This window comes from Perna viridis, chromosome 5 (genome assembly GCF_037379345.1).
Source record: "Perna viridis isolate PV_CMFRI_1.1 ecotype Kerala chromosome 5, ASM3737934v1, whole genome shotgun sequence".
NCBI lineage: Eukaryota > Metazoa > Mollusca > Bivalvia > Mytilida > Mytilidae > Perna > Perna viridis.
The window spans coordinates 39,188,647-39,215,966 of NC_142449.1; the positions used below are offsets into that span (position 1 = coordinate 39,188,647).

Genomic DNA, 27,320 nt, shown 5'->3' on the forward strand with positions numbered 1-27,320 from the left:
CAAGCTTTGTTGATGTTTTACAAAAAAGATCAGAAAGATCCTCTCTTTGCAATATTAGAATCAGTAGCCATAATTTGGAAATAGAAAAAGGCTGTCATCTATCAATTCCTGCAAACGAGAGATTATGTAAAGTTTGCAACTCTGGGGAGGTTGAAGATGAATTACATTTTTTGCTAAAATGTGAAAAATACTCCAAAGTTAGAAGTCAATTTATGTCCAAATTATCAAATATCCTCAAAAAAGATATTGATTCAGTTAATTACTACACACTGAAACAATGTATATTCAGTGATTCATATACTATACTAAAGATTATCACTAATTTTTTAGATATTATTTTTTCTATCTGAAAAAATTTTATTTCATAACAAATATCTCTTCTCATAACATTTGATTAATACTCTATTTACATGTATACCGCTACTATATATGTTACTCTTTTATATATCAATTATATGGGCCTTTGCCAATTATTGTAATTGTATTTGTGCCAATAAAGAATAGTAGTATTAGTATTAGTATTTATTTATAAATATTTATAACTAGACATTTTTGTCCACTTGGGCTTGTCATACATGGCATTGCAATATAAAACAATTTCATAGATGCCTGCAAAAGATATGTACAGAATAAGTATGTCTGAAGAGACGTGTAATGCATAACAGGCTTGGTCTTGATAGACTTAGTCTGAAAAGACTGATGCCTAAATTGAAGTTTGCTCTTTTGGTAAAAGCACTGCATCTCTGTCTGATACTTGTGTATGACATGCGTAAGCATAATGGCTTTTGACAAAGAGCACTGCCTGTCTTTCAGAAAAGACTCTTCATTACAGATGAATTTAACAACCTTTAAATCCAGTATGAACATATCAAATGGTTTCATGCCATATTTTAAATTGCAAAGTTATCATCAATACAATATGATATAATAACCAAAACATTTCTGAACATCAAAAATATAAAATAATATCCATAAAAATTTATATCCTAATTGAAATGTCCAAAATCAGGTGTGAACTGTAATAGGAGGAAGTTTAATCTAAAGATATATTTAGAAATCTTCTTGTGTCTTTTTTTCTCTGTTGTTGCTTTTTCTAGACATCTTGATGATTTTGTCACTTCTTGTCATTAATTAGTGAAACTGGTATAACTTACTGTTTGTACATATGTACTTAGGACTTTCTAGTCAGCAAGGCCCACTATTTAATTGCTTTTGGCAAACAAAAAAGTATCTGAATTTAAATGAGTATATTGAGTATTGAGGTCACCATGTAGAAATGTAAAAAATGCTTTTTTAATGAAGAAGATATGAAAATACCAAAGTTTGTATGGAAACTCAGAAAGACTTTACTTCTTGTCAGGCTGAAATCATGCTCTTAATGCTTCCAAGCTATGACTTTATTTCACATTAAAATGATATTAGGGAATCCAGGTTGTTTCGCCACGAAATCTGTTCAACACAGGTCACTCCCCTATATACTATTTCGCCTTGGGTTGTTTACAATTAGAAAAAATGTTTTAGTTCACAGGTATACTAAATATGGAAAGTGAAAAAAATTTAACCTCCAGTAGCACCTAATATGTGTAAAAAAAAATTCTACATTTTTATATCATTCTGTGGTAAAGTGATTGTTTAGCAACTCAAAATGTGGCATGCACCATTCATTGATCAAGAGTGAAAAATCAATTGAATTCAGGTAGGAGTGTTCTTGTAGTCTATTTAATTGATTACCCTGTTGAGTATTAACAAGTGATGTAGGTAAGGAACTTCCACCTACTTTAGAGTTATTTGTAAATGTTGTATTCGTGAGACAACATTTATTGATAGTCTCTTGCACAGTAGGTGTGCAAGAGGACAAAACACACAAGCATACATAAATAAGACAAATACACAGAACAGTCAATATCATAACATATATGAATACATAAAAATTCACATTTATATTTTTACACATTAACTTTCATATGATATTAGCAATTTTTTGTAAAAAAGCACACTCTTTTATACAATTGAACATTACAGACAGACAATAATCCACCAGATTTAATCATATTTGGGTGCTTTGAGTAGTAATCTGGTAGTAACGAGATCCTCCCAGTTTCTATGGGTAATTTTAAGTTGAAACATCTTAACAAAAGGATATATGAGACTTTTAATATATTGTATTTTCATTCTTGTGAAACATCAAATTTTTATGTTTTGATTGATTGATTCATTTGCTTGTTTGGTTTTTATCATTTTTATATTCTTTATTTTGTTTTTTGTATTTTATCAGTTACTCTCACTTATAATATTTCAGCTATTTTTTTTGTATTTCATTAATAACAATCTTTTTTTTTTCATCTTTTGTTTTATTTCAGCAACAATATGTTAATACATACACATGTTAGTATAGTCATACATTCTTATCTTCATACATAATCACATTCATATATTCATTGGTATATGGGCTTGTATTCTTAGAAATAATGAGAATTCTCCATATTATATCTTCATTTATATATTTTGGAAAGGACAACATCAAAGCACCAAGCTGTGAAATGTGAATTTCTTTGATATTTCTAATTGCTTTTACAGTCATATTTCTTGAACCTTTCTAGTTAGTTATTGTTTTTTCAAGTTAATTTCTCAAGAAGTTTAATTGCCATTTAATTGGTTTATTTAACAAATATTTATTCATTTATTATTTCTAATTTTAATTCAAATTCAAATTTTTTATTGGCACAAACACAATTATAATAATTGGCAAAGGCCCAAGTTTCATAATGATAAACAAATTACATGTATAACATAAAAATGTATCTTATCATGAATGATGATTATGACAGTACAGAGCTTCTGATGGATATACAATTGCTAATATAATTACTTAGTAGTCTTGATACCACAAGAGAGTTACTACTTAAACATTTTATGAGAAAATCATCAGTTATTAGATTGATATTAATATTTAGTACATTAGACAATTTAATAACCATGATAAATTAACAGTTACAACTTTCTTCATCTTAAAAAAAAAACATTTCTTTAAAACCTACTATAAATCCATGCTTGTTTGTTCAATTAATTTAATTGCAAAACATATGAGTTGCATGCAGGAAACAGTAATCAAGGGAACCAAGATTCTAGTGGAATCTAAAGGTATGTAATCCATGGGCAAAGACAAGACATGGAAAACAGACATACACAACAAAGGACACAAAGTAACCAAAACAACACATACAGAGTAACAAAAGTAAATGAGCAACTCGAACTCCACTAAAAACTGGGAGCATAGACCAGTTGCACTGGTAGGGTAAGCATCCTCTGCTTTCCAAGAAACACCCGCCAAGTTGCTAAGTTTTCATTGTGCAGATGGATACACCGTAACAATCCAGGAGTTCATGATGTTGACCATAAAACTTCTGTAGTGAAGACTTCAATCTTGTAGCAACATAATAAGATTGTATGTTGTAATTTCTGTACAATTTCCTTGTGATGTATAGGTGTCAAAGTTCTTTTAATATGATTTTAGGCTTTGCTATTGGGGTTAGAGATACATATTTGTATTGAACATAATGTTAAATACATGTAATAACAGTCACATGTTTGACTTTAATAATTTGTGTACATGTACATTATATATTGATTTAACAACAATTTTCACCAGTTTATGATTCAGGCCCCTACCTACAAATGTACATCTATACAGCACCAGGCCTAAAATTGGTAGCATTTTTAATACTACCCACAAAATCAATGTAAAATTATTTTTTTAGACAAAATTACTTTGAAATCATCCAATCTTCAATCTAAATAATTGAGCAATAAAAAAAAACAAAAGTTTATATACATTTGTATCTGTGTTAAAGATTTGATAATAATGACAAGATTAACAATAACCATGATAAGTTGAACATGATAGAAAAAAAAAAGGATGTAAAATCAAAGTGCTGAGGCACTGAGTCAAGGAAGGCCCAAAGTAATCAACAATATTCATGTAACCAAATTGTAAGCTAAATAAATCGATCAAAACTTAGTCCTCTTAAAGAATAACCATTTGTTTTAATGCGGTGTATATTTATACAGTCCGTTTATCAATAAATATTTTTGGATCTTCTTTTGTTCTTTTGTAATATTGCTTTTGATACACCTGGCTGTACACGTACGTTGATGTCCTAAAATTTCCTAACACTTGAATAACCATTTCTTACAAAATATTAATTCCACTGAGAATCACAGACTATCAATATTCAATGAATTTTCAAAGTAAGAATGGATCCACACCTTGCAATTTTGGTTTGGAAATGCATGTAGTAGAAATGAATCCTGCAGACTGGAGGAAGTTGAACAAAGGTCTAATCTCAAGGGATAAATGAGCAAAAAACTTTTCCTTGTTTGTGCTCACTGATGTAGATTTTTATGTAATAAATTTAAACTAAAATTTGTCCTTGTCATTGTTGTCTAGATTAGACTATGGGTTTAGCTCGTCGAAACTGTGCACATATTTACAATAAATGATTACCTTTCTCGAGGAATTTTCAGTTCAAACTGAACCTCTTGTTGTAAAAATTACTATACTATGCAGTTTAAAGATCATGCTGGTCCATGCTCACAGTTTTTAGTGGAGTCCGAGTTGCTCATTTGCTTTTGTTACTATGTATGTATGATTTTAGTTACTTTATGTTCTTTGTTGTGTATGTCTGTTTTCCATGTCTTGTCTTTGTCCCTGGATTACATTTTTTTGGTTACCGCTATAACCTTGGTTCCTTTGATTACTCTTAAACTAAAAACAACTTGGTAGCTCCTAGATTTGAGCAATTTAAGATTCCAATTAAGTTGGAAAGTCAGTGGTATAGAGATATGGTGAATACAAGGATTATGATGCACTTTGAGTATAAATCCATCTTTTTTTCTCTCCAAATCAAAAAAGGTAATATTGAACCCATATCCCATGAGTACCACTTTTTTATGATGAATCACTATTGCTGAGTGTTTTATACCTGTCTGCCTTCAATAATGTATGTACATTTCTTTCACTTTTTTTCTGCATAATTGTTTCACAAATATGTATAAGATTATAATACAACTCCAGTAACTCTTATGTTTTGCAAATATATAAGTGCTAAGAAATCAGGCTTCATGTTTTTATATTTTTTTTTTAATTAAGAGGTGTTGACATATACATTTACAGCTGCTTCATGCTACACATACATGTATGTACCAGCAGTTGAGAATCATGGACTTTGTTTCATGCTTAAATAGTATCCCAGCACATAAATGGTCTTTTACTTTTGCTTCCTTCTCACTTCATCTAGTGAAACTAATATGTGATAACCACTGAAAAGAAATCAAGGAAAAAATCATAACAGTGTCTGATATATGCAAAATGTTACAATGTAAATTCATGAAAATACACATGTATTTTAACCATATGATATGGAGAAACCTCCTCTTGTAGGGAAACATTGTTATATGTATATATAATTTCGTGCAAATCAGACAAAAATAAAGGTTTGATGGTTATAACAGTCCCAAGTTATTACTGGTTGATAAACCACCTGGTCAATATTATCACAGTGATCAATACTGGTGGACTGAAAATTTGCAAACAATATTTCTGTCATTATTCATAGTGTTTGTCCTACATTAAAAAACTTTAATATAGTATATATCTAACTATATTTCAGTGTTCTTAGATTTTATTCTTTTAAAATCTTTATCAGCTGTATTAATTAAGAAAAAATAAACATTTCTTTCTCTGAAATAATTCAAATTTATCTGAAATAACATTACAAACTTTACAAAAATGTACAGTGTATTTCATGAGCACATCTTTGTTTCAATAACTATTAATAACAGGTAACATACCTGTAAGTAAGAGTAGAACAGGTTACTTGTCACCTGTCATTGTTAAAACTACACCCCCTCATAACCAGATAGATCATAAAAGGTGGTTTGAAGTGATGAGTTTAAAACAATAAATTAAAGTCATTTCATTTTTCAGACAAAGACCTTCTAAATACAGAAAATGGAAAGCTTCCTAAGGATATTGCTGTAGGGCTTCTTCCATGTATGATTTATAATGATGTTTGGACCCCATTTCAAAATCTCTGGATCAATTCCTGAATGTTTATTTACCAATGAGAAGTTAATGTCACATTGTAAAGTAGAAAACAAATTAGATGCATGTATTACTATATTACAAATATCATAATTTCATGTATGAAATCTTTAATTGATACTGTACTGCATATGCCTGTAACCATAGTAGTTAGAGTGCATGCACATGTATTTTTGTAGTTTTCAGTGTAAATTTCTTGTTCACAGACATATGAATGTAAACAGCAAATTTTGCTAAGAAATATGACTACACTGTTTTACACCAGCAATAAAAACAGTATTCCTATCACCAGTTTTGAAAATTCAAAATAACTGTGTACATACAAAGTATATGAATAAATAATGTATATCTAGTACATTGTACATGTAACAATGTCCATAAAAATCAGCTCTTAGAAAAGGTCTACTTTTGGTAGTCTTGATAATTCCAACACATTTTCAATGCACTTTCATGGATACAGAATCTGTAACATAACTGCGTCTCTCTTGTGTCATGAAAATCATGTTTCTTAATTGATGATCTGCATTCTAAATAAATGTATCTGGTATATCTTGACAATGTACAGAAAAAGAACCATATTGATAATCAGTTACTTACATGGATATAATACACATGTATATTGTGTTACTATTTCTTTAAATTCCATACTGAATAGTGCATGCCAAAATCTATATCACATGCAGTATCAACAGGAGACTCCTATATCAACTCAAGGGTCACTGGCCCACAGGGTGATATAGGTCAAGGGTTGAAACTGCATATCAAACAGATTTTCATGTCATGTACATTCTTTCTTATTTTTTATCTATACGAAATAGACTTCAATTGTGTTCTGTGCAAGGTGTGATATATGATATGCAATATATGTCTATGTGTGCGATATAGGGTATGCCATATAGGTCTATGGGTGTGATTTAGAGAATGCAATATAGGTCCATGGGTGTGATATATAGTATGTGATATAGGCCTAGGTGTGTGTTATAAGGTATGCAATATATGTCTGTGGGTGTTATATATGTAGGGTACTTGAATTGAGTTTAGGGGTGTGATACATGGTATGCAATATACTGGTAGGTCTAGGGGTATGCGGTATAAGTCTAGGAGTGTGATATACAGAAGGCAATAAAGGTCTAGGAGTGTGATATAGAATGCAATATAGATCTAGGGGTGTGATATAGAATGCAATATAGGTCTAGGGGTGTGATATACAGTATGTGATATGTGATACAGGGATACAGGTCTGTGGGCATGATATAGGTATGGGATAAAGGTCTATGGACGGTGTGGAAGTTTGGATTTTAGGAACATGTACAAGTGTATGTGTAATATCAGGGCTCATGTATTCACTCTCGTCCCAAAGACATTACTTTTTTTTTCACTGGATACCCCTCCTTTTTGATAGTTCAAGATTACCTACTGAATGTGATGAATATGCCACATGACCTCCTTTCATCCTTACCGTTGAAACAGAGACATTGTTTATATCTCTGCTTTGAAATTATAATATACCTCTGTTTATTTTCAATTTTAAACAATTCTTTGTTTGCTACATGTATGTACATGTGTGTTTACCATTTTATATTAGTTATGTACATTTACATGTAGTAATTAACATATATGTACGCAGTGCTTGCATTTTATGTACAGAAGTTTTATTCCAGGGATCAAATCAATCACACATGAAATTTTCCAATAAAAAGGAGGGATGTCAAGCCCATGCACCCTCCCCTAGATCTGTCACTGTAATCGATACTTACTACACATAAAATGTACATTGCAGCTCCGTCATAAGAAGCTCCCAACATATTCATTAAAAGGGTCAGATCGAGAGAAAAAATGGCAAATCACGATTGGGCTTTCCTCCCTGCCAGTGCAAATGTTCGGGTCAATTTGACAAAATAGTCCAGCTGTCTGCGTCAAAATTTAAATAGATAATATTATATAATCATTGAAATCTTGCAGTTCTACGCATATTAAATAGCCTTAATATCATTATATGCCCATATCGTACGTAAAGTAAACATCACATATTTGACATGGAGTATGATTGGCGGCGGAGCGATATCTTAATGCCAACTTTGCAAGGAGAATAACCCACAGAGTGTTATTTTGTTATATTTTGAAATGTCTACCCTGGTTACGTAATTTGGTTGACAACGATCTCTAAATCAAGTTCAGTCTATAAATAGACTTCCTTGACAAAAATACTTGTTTTGATAGTAAAATTGTTACTCCATAACCACTTAAATCTGGGAACATAAACCTTGTAAAAACTAAATACATTATTAATGAATGGTTTATTCTCAAGATATATTTTTTCATAAGACAAAAAGTTCATTAAAATTGCTTGTAAAATGGCCTCACTTTTTTAAAATAATATTGTATAGATTCTGTGGGGAAAATTCAAAATGGTACTCTCTTTAATATGGTATGGTGCTGTAAGATGTCACTATGCATGATATTGCAGAAGTGTGAGGAAATTTATGTGCATGATACTCATTCAACCAATAAGTACAGTGAACACAAGTTTGTTATACAAAAGAAAATTGTACAACCATTAACTTTGAAAATTAAAGTAAAGGGAAAGTTCTTATGTGACATAAACATTTTACTTTTTGAAGGTGTATGATCTGGTAACTTTTGTTTGAGTATTCTTTATCCCATGTACAAATGTATTTAAAAAGTACAACCACTTTTGTTTGAGTATTTTTTATCTGCAAATATATTGTTGTAATTTTCTGTAAATATTTTTTTACTATCTTCTGTTGATAGTATTTAGGTACATGTACATGTATATATTCATAAAGTGAACAACGATTGCCATGAATTATTGCTTGGGTTCACTAGCTGTCCACCTATATTATTTTAGGGTAGCTTGGAAGGAGAGCAGTGCACATCTTTCTTATAATAGGACCTGCTGGGAGGAAGGGACACTGCACACCTCAATTATTATAGGCTAGCTTGTAAGAGGGACACTGTACACCTCTGTGATTTTAAGGTAGCTTGGGAGGAGGGACAATGCACACCTTTGTTATTAGTGGGTAGTTTAGTTTGAAAGGAGGGACAATGCACACTTCTATTATTATTGGGTAGTTTGAAAAGAGGGACACTGTACACCTATTATTATTGGGTAGTTTGAAAGGAGGGACACTGTACACCTTTATTATTATTTGGTAGCTGGAAAGGGTGAACACTGCGCACCTCTAGGTAGTTTGAAAGGAGAGACACTGTACACCTTAATTATTATAATGGTAGGTATACCTCTATTATCAGGAATCAAGGACACTGATAAATTGTGTTGTGTAATAACCTTGTACTTGGTTTTCTGGCAGTTCTAGTGCTGCTTTAGTTAATGTTTGAATTTTTTTTCAGTATCAAGTTTGTAAAAGGAAATTAGAGAGTAAATGTCAAGCATTGCTCATTTTGAGCAAAGAACTGGATCAATGTCGCAGTGAAAGAGACCAATTTAAACTGATGGCAGAACAGTTACAAGAGAGATACCAGAATATAAAGAAACAGTTAGGACAGGTGAGCTCTACAGGGTATACATGGTGGCAAATTGTATGCTCTATTGTAATTTGTTATAATTTTGGCTGATACAGATAGCCTTAAGAGTTGTACCATGCCAGTAAGCTTTGTGCTACTACAAATTCCTGATACTGTGGAAGTTCAAGTATTTTAATTTGTGGATACCAATTTTTGTGGATTAGGGAAGAAACACAAATTCATGGATTCTTGAATTTGTGGTTTTGAGGTTTTCAGTATAAACATTTATGGAAATCACCTTTGTGTTGGGCACAAAATTTAGTGGTTTGGCCTACCTATGAAACCCATGAAAATGTGTACCCCACAAACAATAGTACTTTCACAGTAAGTAAAATTCACCATTTAGCCTTCAGCACAAAATACAAATCATTGTAAGCTCTTAATGGGCTCTGCGACATGTATAATAAAAATATTTAAAAGAGCATATTTGTATAAAGGGAGTAAAAAGTGTTTAGGGTGGATTGAACTGATACAACATTCCTTATAAGTTTTCAGGGTGATTTAATTAGCTCTCTACGTACAATTCTGCTCTACATTATACCAGTCAGGGTATGACAAAGGTTGTCCTATTGCCTGATCAAGTGAGACTACCATTCTGACAAGTGAAAGTTAAATTATATTTGCCTTGAGGATAACCAAATTTGATTCATATTTTGGAAAATCAAAATTTGCTGTCATATATTGGCATATATTGTCTTCATCTGTATAGTTGTCATGTGGTTTTTGTGTGATAACTTTATTTGTGGTTGACCAATTTTATGAAATTTTGATGTGATTTTATTACCCTCTAAAGAAAGTGCCTATATTTATTTGGAGTTGGTAGCCCCTTCCATTTTAGAATAAGGGGCCAAAAACAGTAAAAATAGGTGTTTTTAATATTAAAACCCATGTAGAATGTTTGTTTTTGTTTTGATTCCTTTTTTTATTTTGTTCCTTATTTAAATCTGGTTAACAAACATATTAACGGATTTGATGCTTTTTGGACTGTTCTCAACTTTTGAGTTGTGTGGTCATACCCACAAAAAATGGCTTTTATTTTTGGTGAGATTTAAAAAAAAAATTTTCTATTAGATCCTAATTAAATCCTGCCAGTATTTTTTAAACAGATTTTAGATACTCCCATGGCTTTCATGTTATAAGGGATCAAGGGGGTCACACTGCAAAAAATCAACTTTTTTATTTTTGAAAATTTTTATTTGAATTTCAAATTTTGTGTAATATAGTGTCCAAACCAGTTGTTCTGTCCATAATGAATTGTAAGTCCCAATTGTAAGTGTGTCAAAAACTTATATTGTGTCCCCACTTGCCCCAACTGTATGGTCAGGGTTTCAACCGCTCCGGTCGTATTATGCAGCTCTTTGAAAAGCTTTTTAACATTCATTTTACTGTAGGACAACCTAGATCTTGTATTTGGGCAAATAGAATTTTCATCAATTTGCCCGATAGGACAAGGTCAATAAAATGTTAATGTCATGCCCTGCCGGTGTGTCTTACTTAATTACCACTGAACACTGTGTAATCTGTTGGACAAAGTCAGGTATAGTGAATATGGCAAAGAGACAATAACCTCTCATGGATGAAAATGTCAGCCCAAGGCGATCCATTGGTCTTCAGTGAAGGACAAGGAAACCCTCACAGCACAGGACAGGCTGAGATTGGCCCCAAAACATCATTATACACAGGTACAGCAAAAGAGTTGCCCCTATATACTCAAGTAACATAAAAGAGAACTGAAAGTGAAAATATTATACAATTAAACACACCTGATCAAAAAGGTCTGAGTCCCTTGTTAAAACAGAAAGAAACTGAATATATATCACACAAATGTACAAACTAAGGATTACTAGCAGTTAACTTGACATGCCAGATCCAGACCAGTTTAAACGTACAAAAACCTATGTCCCCATCATATGTAAAATCATTCCCAATACTTCCCATGCGGGGTTGAGAATCATGGTACATCATAAATCTAAAGGACACAATCCATGTCACACCAAAAACTGCTTTGAAATATAGTGTTTTAATTTCTATGTAAAGATCCTGTATGAGTGAATCAATATTAATACCAACAAATGCTGTCCTGAACGATTTGACAATATAAATATCACAACTATATCCATTACGAATGAGCCTATTCAATGGTTTTGTTAACTTATTTGGTGAGTATTGAGCCTTCTGTGTAGAATGTTACCATAAAACAAAGGTTGACAGATAACTGCAGCTATTAATTCTTTTACATCTATTTGAGAATGAGTTCCTTGTATTGGTTCAAATATTTTGTGGGTGTTAATAGTTTTTACGAGCTTGTGATATCCAAAACGTGATGTAGTAATATCTCACTTATGTAAAGATTCCTTTGGTTACACTCTGAAACATTGTTACAAATGCAAGCAAATCGAACCTTTTGTGATTTGTAAACACCGATACGAGAGGTCGTTACTATCCAAAAACGGATAGTTGACTATAGGGGATGAAAAATATCCCTTTTATCATAAATTTGAGTACATGTATTAAGTTTACCATTATCAATATGAATACTAAGATCAAGAAATGGACATTCTTTATTATCAATATTTGCTTTATTCAACAACAGTTCTACAGAATATACATCTTTAGTATAAATATTGAAGTCATCGTTGATTAGAGTCAGAATATTGTCCAAATATCAAAAGGTGTTAATAAATTTTTCTACCAAATGTTGTTTGGAAGGGTCTTTATTAATTTTAGCCAGAAATTGTGATTCATAACAGTACAGAAAGGGGTTCGCAATAAGTGGTGCACAATTGTTCCTTATGGGCATTCCAATAACTTGACGATAATCGATTTCACCAAAGGATACGGAAATGTCTGTTACTAAAATATTATCTTAAAGATTAGGCTGCATTGAAAGCTTTAAAGACTTAGTCCAGAAAAGCTAGGGAAGAAACTTTTAAAAAAAGAGAGATTTTGGTAAATGGTTGTTTCCATTGGAATGATAACGGTTGATTGTGAAAAAAAACATGTCCACCACACTGGACACAGGATACATAAGTTGTTGATAAAAAAAATTCCAGCATTTTGTCAACATCTTCCTTATAAAGTTATATTTAGAAGATGATTGGGAATATTTTTTTTAGAAAGTATGTAGAATCTCTACCAATTACTATAAAGTGTATATTTGTATCCGGGTGTTTCATTTTTTTTTTAGAGTAACAACAATATGTAATGCTTTTGAGTCAGGATTTCAACTGAGTATGGGAAATAGTAGTATAAAAAGTTATGGTTTTGATGCTATTATATTCCAATAATTATCTACCATTGAGGGTTCCAGAAGCTCTTTTGAATTTTTCTGGACCCAGTTTGAATTGATACTACTGCAAGAGTGGTGTGGTAAGTTTTAAGACACTCATTGACAGCTGTCAAAAATGAAACACATGCATCACTTTATACATCCTGATTTTTCAGCCATGTTATCCTTCTTCTCCTGGGGAAAAATCACTTGGACAAAGCAGTACAAAGGTGAGCCATTTTGACTTTGTTAAACATGTCTTAGCAGCTTACAGTATTCAGCAATAATTTTTCTTAGAAGACTGATTGAAATATGCTTAAAAATTCTGATTATAGAGACCACCTGTCTATTGTGACCATGATTAACTCTCCCTTGGAAGATCATTTAAGACAGGATTGACTGTATAAGTATTCTACTTGTTCAATGTTTCACATATAATGCAGGTGCATAGTTAACCTGAACTGACATGTACTCAATTGTTTAATCATGGTTGCAAAGCAGGGGGTCAGGGAGGCACTCAAGAGGCCTGAGGGGTTTCTTCACAAGAGTGACGGACAGGATGGGACGAAGGGACAGGGATTGCTTAAGCAGAAAAGTAATATATGATCAAATGACTTAAATCAATGAAATTCGGGATGTAACAAACTTTTTACTTGGGGGAAATCAATCATTTTTTGGTACCTTTTTTTTTTTAAAAAGACATCCCATAACCCTCTTCTATTTGTGTATATGTATGGGTGTTTTTAATTTCCCATCTTTTGAAACATTTTTTTTTGCAATTACAGTGTCTATGCACCTATAATTGATTTTATTTTAGGCTTCTGAAAAGGTACTGAAACTTTCACAGAATCTTTAATACATATTCCTATTATGAATCTATATTAGATTTTGATCCAAATCATTTTGGAGGTCAAAAGGTACATGTAATAGAATGGGGAATGGGGTAGTTTATTATTAATTTAATGCGCATTGCTCATAGTTTTTCTAGTTTAATACACAAATATAACCATTTCTAAAACTGAAAGTATTAAATTTGAAAAGGGTCTTTTACAGTATTTTCTAAGATGTGTCAACCATTAAAATTATTCATTTGATTTTTTTTTTTTTTTAAATATTTTTGTATGACTGCAACAAATTTTAAGATCACATATTATTGCAAGGCAGGGTAGTCATCCATGGGTTCCCAGGATGTACATGTATCAAACTTGCATTGTATGTTTATACTTACCCCAACTATTCAGGGCTCAACCTCTGAAGTCATATCAAGCTGGGCTCTGGGAAGCATCTTACCATTTATTAATCTACAATTTACCCCTTTTTTGCAGAATCTTGGAAGTTTGTTATTTGAATGTAGAGAAATAAATAAGTCATTGGAGTTTGAAGTGGAAGATATGAAACAAAAATTACAAGATGCTAATGGTGACATAAAGGTATGTACCGCAAGTTCTTTGGTGACATTTAAATGTATAGAACAAGTTCTTTCTGGTGACATGAAGTTATATAGAACAAGTTCTCTCTAGTGACATTAAATAATGTAGAGTATTTTTCTGGTGACATAAAGTTGTGTAGAACAAGTTCTCTCTGTTGACATAAAAGTATGTCCTACTAGTTCTCTCTGGTGGCATTAAAGGGTTATATAGCAAGTTCTCGTTGGTGACATTAAGGTGCATAGAACAAGTTCTCTCTGGTAACATAAAGTTACGTAGTTCTCTATATGGACTTTAAATTATGTAAAGTAACTATTTTTGGTGACATAAAGTTACAAAGAAGTTTTTTTCTGTTGACATGGAAGTATGTTCTACTTGTTCTCTCTGGTGACTTTAAATTACATATAGAACAAGTTGGTCTATAGTGACATAAAATTATGTAGAACAAGTTTTTTTTTTCTGGTGACATAAAGGTATGTTCTACTTAATCTCTATGGTGACATTAAGTTGTGTGTAGAACAAGTTCTCTAAAGTGACATGAAATTATGTAGAGCTAGTTATTTCTGGTGACATTAAGTTATTACAAAATGTAGAACAAGTTTTCTCTGGTGACATTACGATTACGACACAAGTTTTCTCTGGTGAAGTAAAGGTAAGTTGTCTCAGTGTCATAAAGGTACATGTATAATGGTCAAGTTCTTGATATAATTTATGTTAAATAACAATGATTGATTGAAATGACTATACACTGATCATCATATGGTTTTGAACTAAGCATTGATGTAGGATATTGGAATTGAAACAAATCTTGTGAGAGGGAATGAATGGTTATATATGGAAAACTTAATTTCTCCACTGTATTATGATTTCATGATGTTATTATTCTGTGCAATTATTTGAGAATAAGAGAATTGAACTCTTTAGATAATACCACATTGGTACCATAAAAGAAAGGTTGGGACTGAGTTTGGGGGATGTGACTTGAACCATTTAAGAATTAAGAGCTAAAGGGCAGCAGAAAAATGTGTTTCCTGCTGTCTGCCTATTAACTACAATAAGAGAATGGTTCCCTGAGAAATTTTATGAAACAAACATTGGTTTATTTTTGACTCGAGCCATTTAGGAATAAGAGACCAAAGAGATGCCAGAAAATCATTTTCATGATGTCCAGACAATAACATGACTATAAGTAAATGGATCTTTTTATAACTACACCATAATGTGCCATACAACAAAAAGCTGACCTGAATTGTTTTAGGTGTTGTGTCAGTAAGGGCCAAAAAAAAAAAGAACACAAACATTTGCTTGATGTCCCAACTATTTGTGAATCACTTAAAAATTGTACCACAAATAAAGGCTGTTATTGATTTTGGGGGTTGTGACCTGAGTCATTAATGCATATTAGCAATTAAGATTTTTTTTATTTCATTTTTTCTGGTTAAACTACCAGTTCTTATTAGTAAATCCACTTAAAAAAAAACAAGCTAAATTTATACACTGTGAATCTTAAAAGGTTCATTTAATCAAGACCAGATACTTTATTATCCTCAGACACATAAGTGTACAAGAGGGCATCAACAAAACACAGTCAATAACAAAAGATCAAACAAATTTATCCACAGGTATAAAATTTATTGGGGACTACATCAGAGTTAGAAATAGTTGTCTGCACCCACCAGCTCGAGATAGGGCTGGCTAATTTTAGTGAAAATCTCTATAGCCATGTAGTAAATATATTGAAAAATTATATTCAGGACTTGCTAGAATTTGAGTGATTTTTCTACCCTGCTACTTACAAAATCACTGCAGTTTTGATCTTGATGCATTAAATAAGCCCTTTAAGATGATCAGAACTGATGTTATTCTGTTGGTGTTCATTTGGTGTTATTACCTTTGTCACCATCATTTAAAATGGGTCTAGAAACCGCTGGACTACCGTCTGTCTGTCTGAAAGTATCAAATCAATATTATTCCAATTTTCCACAGTGTTTATAGACATATTGAAGATATGCTCCTTGCATTATGGATAGGTTTGGTTACATTCTTACATGTTGAACTTAGCCATTTGTTCATCAGTACATGCTACCATTAGTACATTGAACTTCCAGAAATTTGTAACATACACTGTAGTTCTTTATTTCCCATATGTTTCTATACATGTCAAAGGTAGTTATGTGCTGACAAATATATGTCAGTTATGCAGGTCCAAACAAATATTTGCCTTTATTTTTATTAGAAACTACTGATTTTTTTATGTATTTTTTACACTACTATTCATGGTATATTTACAGTATTAAATTTTTAGACTATGATATTCATACCTTGCAATTTTTAGCTTTTAAGAGAACAGATAGCCAGACAGAGAGTAGGTACATCAGATGAAGGCATTAACATAAGACACTTCCCTGCTCATGAAAGAGAAGACTTGGTTAAACAGCTAGAAACTTCTAGGGAAGAGGTGAGTTATCTTGGTCAATGATGTAAATAACAGTATTGTTCAAAAATCATCACAAAATCTTGAAAATAATTTTGTCCTGCCATGATGATTAATAGTTTTAATTATTTTAATAACTGTCACTCCATATGAAATTTTGAATGAAAATATGTCAAAGATCCTGGTCACTTCTTAAGAAGGAGAAAACTAACATACATTTTTATTGCTTACTATGCCATACGCTTTGGGTGAATAAGAAAGATTAGCTAGATTTCTGGTTCATTGGAATTGAACCTTGCAAAATTTAGTTACAATACTTAAAGCTTCTAATCTACAATTTGTGAGTCATTAGGATGCTTAAAAGTAAAGGTGAAGTAAATGATAAAGAAAATATTGTATTACTAATACTTCAGGTACAAGGACACAATTAATTTCGTAGTGTATTTCAACAGACTCATCTTGACATATAAAAAAAATTCCACCGCTTCAAACTCATTCAAACTTCACCAATATGGAAACATGTATAAAAGCAGATTTCTATAAGAGTACTAGAAAAATTCACCATCATATTTTATTTTTAGCAACTTTGCTTCGGAGACCTCATAGACATGAAAAGTGACCACTGCCAAATGTTCTAAATTTTGACCTTCTTTCAAAGGACCAAATCACAACTTCCACATAAAATTACAGAATGAAAAAAAAAACTATAAATTTGATACTTGCCCTACATTTCTGCAGTTAGTACTAAGCAGTAAAGTTTATGACTGCAAAGAAAAAAAAATCAGGAAGAAACACACTAAAAAAAAAGGAACTATATTCGTATACAACGAAAAATCAAGGGGAATTAATTGTGATCTCGTACCTTCAGTTTCATCAACTAGAGAGGGACTTACAACAGGTTATTGATGAGAAAGAAGAGCTAGTCACAGAAAGAGTGGCATATAAAACTAAGTATGACAGACTGAACCAGGAACTAAATTACATCCTTAAAGGTGATGAAAAAAGAATTGTTGATATTGATGCCCTGTGTATGGAAAACAAGTAAGCTTTTTATATATATGTACATGTATATGTTTTATCACTCCCGGACTTGGTTGCATAAAGCTCTGTTTTTTTTTTTTGGTTTTTTTTTTAACAGACTATTTAATATTAAATGTTTATGAACTCGTGTACATTTTATAACTTAAATAAGACTACAGTGGATTTCTGTTAATTGCATATCTTCTTGAAAAAAGACTTATAGATTTCACTAACAATGTATTACTATTTTACCTATTTAGGTACATATTTTTAGTAAATTTTGAAAGATATTTTTGCAATTAAGAGGAATTTTCTTATATTTGGTTTTATTTTATGCAAATAAGAGGAATTTTTACATGTTATGTTTTTTTTTCTTCATTTTTTTAGTTCCTATGATATTAACATGATAATGCAATGTAATTAAGTGGAGTCCACTTTATTATCCAAGTTATCAGATTCTATTGTCTAAGCATCACCTTAATTAAAAGTGTATGAAAGATGACTCTGGACAATGTTGTGTTTATTATTACTTCACATGGTAAAATGTCACAAAACCATATAAAATTAATGGGAATAAATCTGTTGCATCAAATTGACATGAAATCATGTCAAGTGAATTTCATTTGAAATCCACAAAAGTTTCATGTTAAATAATATAAATTTCAGGTGAACTTTATTTGCATGTTATTTTTCAGGTATTTAAAGACTGAAACAGTTAGGTTCATTTAGTGATGTCGAATTAAACATATTATTTTTCAGGTACTTGCAAGAGAGGCTGAAACAAATGGCTGAAGAAAAGTCAATGGCAATGGCTACAGTTTCTAAATACAAGGTTTGTCACAAGAAATCAGGTTCTACCATAATGACAAGGTTTGTCACAAGTATTAAGGTTCTACCATAATGACAACGTTTGTCAAAAGTATTGAGATTCTACCATAATGACAAGGTTTGTTACATGTTTTTAGGTTCTACCATAAGGCTTGTCACATGTTTTTAGATCCTACCATAATCACAGAGTTTGTCTCAAGTATTGAGGTTCTACCATAATGACAAGGTTTGTCACAAGTATTGAGGTTCTACCATAATGACAAGGTTTGTAACAAGTATTAAGGTTCTACCATAATGACAAGGTTGGTCACAAGTATTGAGATTCTACCATTAAGACCAGGTTTGTCACTGGTATTGAGGTTATACCAATGTCAAAAACCTTTATTTTTTGTAAACCAGAAGAAATGTTGCAAAATATGTCTTAAAGCATACAAAACATATTTTGCAATTCTTCTTCTGGTATACAAGAAGTATAGGTTTGACATTGGTGATACTTCAATACCTGCATTAATATGGAAATATTGGGGTTGGGAAGACATTGGGCCATGGTCAATATGCCTTCTTTTCTGGCTGGAAATGGCCCCTTTTTCTAAAAGAAAATTAGAAAGTAAATTCTTTTTTATATATGATTTCTTGACAAATGATTATGTCCCTTCAAATTGTCAATATTTTGAAAATAATTTCCTTCCCATTCCTTTGGAAATGAACGATTTTATGCATTTTTTTTAAAAAGTCATATGAAAAACATGCTCTTTTCAAATATGAAGTTCTGTATAAAACATAATTTACTTGAGTGTTTTTTCTTGAATTAGTTCTTTAGTTCTAAACATGTGTTTCATGATGGTCTTATATATATGCTCAACATGTTTTTCATGTGTCCTACAAAACATATGGACAACACATTTTTTCTGTAACTAGCAAACAGATTTCATCCAGGATAATTAAGGCTTGTTCTAGAGAGAGAAACTAGTAAAATATAGATTTTTTTTATTATGAAAATGTTCCATACATCATTTCTCACTTTTGGAAGCGAATCTAGAAAATTAGGAATAAAATAATTAATATTTTTAAGGTTTTTTTAATGAAAAAAAATGGTTTAATACATCTGCTCACATCTTTACAGAATTTACTAGAGAGAAAAAAGACAAAGAATTCATCATTGAAGTTAGGGCAAAGTAGAAGTGGTCCTGGTTTAGTTGTTACACAAAAGCAAGGTAGGTCTACCAGGATTGTTCTTAAAATCTTTTAAGGAAATCTAAGGCAAAATGTACACATGCACATATTTTTTGACATCTAAAATATTTTCTATTCAATATCTTGATATGTTTTCAAACTCACAATAAATGTCCTTGACTTAATTGGCAGAATGTTCATTTAATCACGTATTTTATACCTGTATGCATTGATTTCTAATCTACATATCTAAAAGTTGGTGGGAAAGTAGGTAATAAATACATGATTATGGTTTCTATATATGATTCTTGTTGCTTGTGAAAAGCTTTTGTAAAAAGTTGATGTAAAATTGTATGGTTTTTATGTCACAAAATCTTTACAGTAATAGAATAATATTAAAACAATACCTTTTATCCCATTATCAATTTTTGAATTAAAAGATTGCGAAATAAATTTACACAGCTGTTGCATGGTATTAAACAGATTTTTAATTCCAACCTGAAAAATTCAGTTAATTGATGGGCTCTATTGTAGGGTTGGTTTACCTGCTGTTGTTTTGGTAAAATAATACATGTATATGTATCTATTGATTGGATTGACAACATCATATGCATATTTAATTCTTAACAGTACATGTACATGTTTATATCTGTATCTGTAGAATTAAATGATTGTAATGATTTTGTCCTTGGTGGAACATGATTTGACTTAAAAGCATGATCTACATAGAGTTTAAGACTATATGACAGAAAGTTTCAGCTTATTTTAAATATGTAACCAATTTATGAAAATATATACCATGAAAATAGTTACAAATCCCCCGTAAGTTTTTTGGGTTTTTTGATCCTTCAGGATCAAAATACCTTATGTCACCAGTCTATCCTTGGAACTTCCCTACTATTTCTGAACACTACACAAATATATAGTCCAAATGTAATTCCTTGTATATCATTCAGTCATTATTTACTACCTGTGGGGTTCAACGGGAACAAATCAGGAGCCAAAGCACATTCATCCTACAGCCTGAAGACCATGAAGGCTACTGAAGCCAAATAAAGTGCATTACAGTCACAAGTGGGGGGTCAGGAGCCTTCTGAAGGATCATATGTGTGAAAATTAGGATTTTTTCCAATTTTTGGCCTCTGTTTGTCCATAAACGGGAAGTAGTCAATACAAGGGGTTTACATTGAAATGGTGGTAACAGAAATCATTCTTATTTAGTTTCCATACGAAATAGAGTACTACAGGTTATTTCTGGTCTGGTGAGGATCCAAGAATGAACCCTACCCCCCAAAAATACTCATTTTTTTCGACAGTGGAAACTCATGACCTCTTCTTTTAGCTTTCAAGTCATTATTTATTACCAAACTCTTTATCAGATAGCCTCATTTTAAAGCACAGTCACGCTGTTTGCAGATGGACACAAATTGTACTTTCCTAAACTCAGATTTACACTGCCAGAACCGATAAAGTGGAACATGGCCCAATCCTGAACAGGTCTGGGTGTAGCATTACAAGGGTTAAGCTGATATTGGTTTTATTTAAGTATAATTGTTATGTAGGATAAATACTCTGTCAATATAGCATTTGAATGTAAATACACATTAACTTTTGGATAGATTAAAAATTGGGGGAAAAGGTAAAATTGAACGAAAACTTGTAAATGTGTGTTGGATCAGTATAGATTGACTTTCAGTTTATACATATTAAAAAAGAACAGTTCTTAATAGTATTTAAAATGAAATGTATGATCACAATTTTATTTAACATCATATAATCTTTGAAATTTTGTTCATGCTACAATTTTCACAAGAATAAAAAACTGCCAGTGCTATCAGCACTTTGATTTTTATTTTTAATTAATTGGTTTACAAATAGAGTCGGTTATTTTCACAAGAATCAAAAACTGCCAGTGCTATCAGCACTTTGATTTTTATTTTTAATTAATTGGTTTACAAATAGAGCCGGTTGGTCGAAAAAAAAAAGAAAAGAAGGGGAGCCATATGAATATGAGAATGATATTTTGGTTGAATACGTTTTTTTTTTGTTTTTTTTGGGGGGGAGGGTTTTTTTGTAAATTTTTTCCAACTGTTTGCCCATTTCCAACCACTTTTTGTGGAATGGATATATTTATACAAAATGAACTTTAAAAATGAATGGTTTGTATAGTATAAGTTTATTTCATTAACAACACTTACTAACTACTAGAAGTTGATTTTATTTTTAGATTTATATTTTAAATGTTGTTCATAGCTTGACAGTGTTTAGTCGATTGATATGAAACTTTGATGCTAAAACATTTTTGATTATTTTTTATTTTTGTAATAGCAAGTTTCAGGAGGTAGGCAGGAATAAAAAAAATTAGGATAGCGGTCCCATTAACTAACAAATTTTAAATAAATGGCCAAAATAAGCAAAAAAACCCAAACCTCTGAGCGACATAGAAACACATTAAGAAGTGTATGATATATAACTTTGCAACCACAGATAATTGAATGGAAAATGATAGTTGTCTAATACATGTTAAAACTTACATTTGACTTCTTCTTGATGTGTTATTTTCATTTTTATGGGTTATTGTGTAACGATTTTTTGAAATCTCTTTTTTCTTCAAATGTAATGAATGGAAAATATTCCTTTAATGAAAAACCTGTTCATGTTTATACCCATATAAGAGTGGGTATACTGTTTTTTTTCTGTGTCTGTCATTCTGTAACACTTTTTTTAGAAAAAATCACAGTTTCTGTAAATTATAGGCTGTTGATATTTTACACAAAGCTTTATATATGGTAGGTATACTGTATCATGGAGTATGTTTTCATACTTGAATGACATGTTTGCCAAAAAAACTTGAGCTTATTTTATACAGTAGTAATACATTGTAAACAAATTTTGGTCACATTTTTTTTTTGCGGGTACAGTTGATCACAGATTGCTGATATCTTATACAAAGCTCCATATGGATAAAATATATTGTATAAAAAATACATTTTTTGTACTTGTATGATATATACCTCCTGTTTCTGAAAAAAACCCACTTTTTTCTGATACAGTGTTACAATAATATACAATTTTTTTTTCATATTTCTCAACTAATATTAATCACAGATAGCTGATATAATTTACTATGCTTCCTATAGGGGTGTTGTCCCGTTGGATGTGTTCTTGTACTCATATGACATCTACTTCCTTTTTGCTGAAAAAAAAAAAACATTAATTTTCCTTATATCAAGATGGAACAAGTGTCTCACTAGTGAGATTTCTTGTTCTATTTAACATGTAAAGTGGAGATCTATGACTAATTTTGGGGTTTTTGATCCACCTTATATCACCGGTTTTTGTCAGGAACTTCTCTACTGTTTCTAAACAGTTCGTAGAATATAGTTCATATATTGTTCCTTTTATATCAGTTAAAATCTTTCAAAACCATTAAATATGTTTCATCAGGCAATTATTCAGTTTATGATACTCTATCATTGCTTGCAAATTAAATTAAGATCTAGACTTTAAAACAAAAGATTTGAGGGACTTTTTCTTATTTTGGCCAGGGGCTGTATATATACATTCCCTGTTTTGGCCTTGAAAGAAGTTTAGTTTTTAAGTTTGCTTTTCAGAAATTTAAATGTGTCAAGAAGCATTAGATATGATAAACATGTTCTATTCAACACACTTATCTGTTTTAATCTTCATCCTTTCGTCAATATTTTATAATTGATAAAGAGCAAGTGTAGAGCAGTTATTTTAACCAAATAGAATTGTCAGGAAAATTCAAAGGGTTAAAAAAAACATCAATCTAGGAAATTACTCTCTTAAGCAGAGTTTTTGAATGTAATTGCAAACTATTTTTTTAAAGTTTGGACAGGTTTTAAAAAAAACTGGGAAAAGTGACATGAACCAAACTTTTTAAATGTTTATGAAGTATGATACTGTTATAACTATTGATCTACAGAACATATCAATACCAGTTAACCCTCCTACATCAGTGGAATCGATGACAAATTTCAAAACTCTCATATAAAATGTAAGATTTGTGGTAGGTTTTTTGTTAAAATTACTGTTTTTTTTCTGTGCAAAATACAAAATAATTAAATTTTTACATAAAAATCCCCCACATGACTGATCTGACAGTGTCAGTGGGGGAGAATCTCCCACATGAAATGTTTCAAAGCTTAACAGGTATGTATATCACTGAAATCACTATCAAATATTAACATCCAGTTTCAACATTTAAGAAAAAAGCATTTCTGAATTATAATTTATATGGGAAATGCAAGTTTATGATTAGTTTTATTTTACAGTATGTAATCTTTGGGTCATTTTAAAGTGTGTGTATAGTGCTATTTTTTTCTCACAAAAATCAAAAACTCCAGTGCCAACAACACTTTGATTATAAGAGATTTCTCAGCTTCTGTCTAAGTGAATGCTTGGAGATATTTGGTATATTGTTTTTGCATGAGGACTTAAACTGTGTAACCCCTTTCAAGGTTCTTCACTGATTTACTTCCTGTTTTAATTAGTTCACAAGCTATTGGAAGACCATTCCCAGATGGCTGCCACACCTCAGGCCATGGCTGATCTCCAAGCCTTAGCATCAGCCCTGCTGGAGACTGTCAATGACAAGAACTTAGCTTTATCTCACCAAAGAAAAACAAACAAGTAGGTTTTTTTATTGATTATCAGTAATATGTATAATTCCTTAGATAATGCAAACCATTGTGTAAAATGAAAATTCATTACAATGGCAATTTTCTTAAAATCTGCTTCAGAACATGGTAGTTCAATGTTATCTTTAGATTTTCATTTCTTCTTGTAATAAGATATTTTTTTAAATCAGCTGTTGTCAGCAAATGGTTTCATTGACATGTTATCTTTGACATGTTATCTTTGTCATGTTATCATTGACATGTTATCTTTGACATGTTATTTTTATGTGGTAACTTGTTTTGGTATGGCTTTGATTAAATGAAATTGTCAAACAAGTTTGCCACAAGAGGTAGAAAAGGGGGCAATACTGTTTTTCTTTGATAATATAGGACTATGAGGACATTCACCAGCCCAGTAGTGGGACTTGTCTGGCCTGAATTATATCCTAGACTATTTACCAAATTTGAAGCATCACCATCTTTAATATTGAGACTTTATGACTGGTATTGCACATGATAGAACTTCTTGGTACTGGATATGACTTCCTATCTTTATATCCTGATCAGAAGAAAAGGGTCATTTACTGTTTAACCCTTGCAACTACTCATCACAGTACCTTGACAATTTAACACATTGTTTATGTAGGTATGCCATATGATGGGATCCATTTTCAGAAACATTTGACAATAACTTCCTGTTTACTGAGGACTTTGTTTATTTTTTTAATTTAAATTTTTTACAGTTGAAATTTTTATTACACATTCTCAGTAACTACTCATCATGTTTATTTTTTTAATTTAATTTTTTACAGTTGAAATTTTTATCACACATTCTCAGTAACTACTCATCATGTTTATTTTTTTAATTTAAATTTTTTACAGTTGAAATTTTTATCACACATTCTCAGTAACTACTCATCACATTGAAATTACATTCTTCCTGTCTCTTCTGGATATAGCTGAAATATTGCTGCTTGGACGTTAAACCCCAACAAACAAACATTCTTCCTGTAGGTATGCCATATGGTGCAATACATCTCATAAAAATTCGACAACAGCTTCCTATTTACTGAGGACTTCTTATATTGTGATTGAAGGGAGGGGGATTTATCACTAGTGAGCCATGGCTCACAGATTTCTTTTTTTATACATGAAAGGAGGTATATACTGATCATTTGCTGTATTGTAATATACATGTATGTAATTCTTATTTTTTCATTTAGGAATTAAGGTCTAACTGGGGTAAAAAATATAATGTAATAGAATAGATTTCTGTTGTCAAATTTGCTTAGTTTGGTTTATATTTTTTTTTAGAATCTTAGGAAATAGGGTAGCAGATTTGGAGAAGAAAATCAAAACTTTAGAGGTAGCTGGTTTGTGGAATGTCCCAGGTTGGTAGATTAAATATTGGTGAACTATCCATTGAGAAATTGTCAATATTGAAATTATTGTTTTAATGTTTTTGTGGTATTTAGTTGCCTATTTCTCCCTTTTGGCCATTGGCTTCCTTCAGTTTTCTTCTTAGTGTCTTTTCTACATTTTTGTCAGTTGGTGCTTATGTAAACAAACAGTGTTTTGAAGTTATAGTGTAACAAAATCGATAAGCAAAAAAAAAATAGTTTTAATTCCAAAGATTTAAAAATGGAAATGAGAAAGATATCCATTTCATTCAACACTTTTACTGAAAGCAATAAATGTCATTGCACTGTTTTTAACAAAATCTGGTATATCCATCTGATGCCAAAATATTTGAATTTTTTTTTCTTTCTTCCTGAAGGTAGAAGTCCTCTCCTGAATCAACTTTTTGAATGAAATATAATAAAAAAAAATTTTTTGAAAGATAGTGATACATATTACATTGTATTCCAAATTTCTAAATGTGAACATGATACAGCTTGTAATATGAATGATTGGTTTAAACTTACATGTAAAAAGCCTTTTCCTCATGAGTTTTCATGGAATTGAGTTATGAATTATGGCTAACATTTTCTGCATTTAGAAATTGTAGTTTCATATTTTATTGCATAATCTTGACCTACATTTGTGGTTATACCACTGCTCTGAATGAGAGTAATACCCTTGTCTGTTTGTCTGTCTGTACACTACACTGTTTGTTGTAAGTTTTCTCTACAACAAGTTGACAGCCAAGCTCTAGGTATACCATATCCGTTTGACTTCAGGCTTCAGTGACAACAATTTCCTGTTTGTCAACTTGGTTTGTACTAAAGTTAGGATGTGTGGATATTTCAAGCTCACAGATTTCTTGTTTGTATTTTTTAAAGACTGCTAATAAGAATAACAAGAAATTAGTGAGCTTGAAATATCCATGCATCCCAACTTTAGTATAAATCCCTTCATTTACAGTATCAGTAAGATTTTTGTTTTCTAATTTCATTTTTTACTTTATTTTCTTTTTTATTCACAGACAATTTACCAAACTTTAAAAATCTCAGAACTGAATGTGAAGATGTGAAAACATTGATTCCACAGATGTCTCAGTCAAGTGAAGATACAACACATGATATGTGTCAAGATCTAGAACATGGTGTGACAGATGACCTAGAATCTGAACTCTGTAGTCTTTCAAGTAGTGTAGTAACTAGTCCCACTCATTCTATCTCCAGTAACATTCCTCTTAGTCAAAATGAAAGTCCTGTACACAGTGGAGTTGTAGAAAAAGACATTGGTTACCATGCATATGGAAATGAAAACAATGATTTGCACGATACCATTCTGTCTGCTGACAGAATGGTTCCTCCTGTGTCTGGAACAAATATAGTGTCAATGGATGACCTTGACCTGTTACCTACAAAGGAAGAGATAGTGAAATGTACAGATGATATGGATGACTTTGATCAGAGTAAGATCCATAGTAAGT

The 27,320-nt window shown here is 31.3% G+C and overlaps 1 protein-coding gene across 5 annotated transcripts in view; it reads left to right on the plus strand.

Moving 5' to 3' along the window:
• LOC148617436 (coiled-coil domain-containing protein 149-like) overlaps positions 1 to 27,320 on the plus strand; it is a 32,673-nt gene that overhangs the window by 869 nt on the left and 4,484 nt on the right. The window contains exons 2-13 of one of the 5 annotated variants that reach the window (XM_088585032.1): positions 2,361 to 2,385; positions 5,987 to 6,036; positions 9,476 to 9,631; positions 13,094 to 13,147; positions 14,243 to 14,347; positions 16,680 to 16,802; positions 17,647 to 17,819; positions 18,558 to 18,630; positions 19,750 to 19,840; positions 24,317 to 24,455; positions 25,757 to 25,833; positions 26,868 to 27,314. In XM_088585032.1, coding sequence (XP_088441158.1) covers positions 2,361 to 2,385; positions 5,987 to 6,036; positions 9,476 to 9,631; positions 13,094 to 13,147; positions 14,243 to 14,347; positions 16,680 to 16,802; positions 17,647 to 17,819; positions 18,558 to 18,630; positions 19,750 to 19,840; positions 24,317 to 24,455; positions 25,757 to 25,833; positions 26,868 to 27,314 — 1,513 coding nt within the window. Of the gene's footprint in view, positions 1 to 2,360; positions 2,386 to 5,986; positions 6,053 to 9,475; positions 9,632 to 13,093; positions 13,148 to 14,242; positions 14,348 to 16,679; positions 16,803 to 17,646; positions 17,820 to 18,557; positions 18,631 to 19,749; positions 19,841 to 24,316; positions 24,456 to 25,756; positions 25,834 to 26,867; positions 27,315 to 27,320 lie in introns of all 5 variants that reach the window. The other 4 variants (XM_088585034.1, XM_088585035.1, XM_088585036.1 and 1 more) reach the window with 4 other exon arrangements.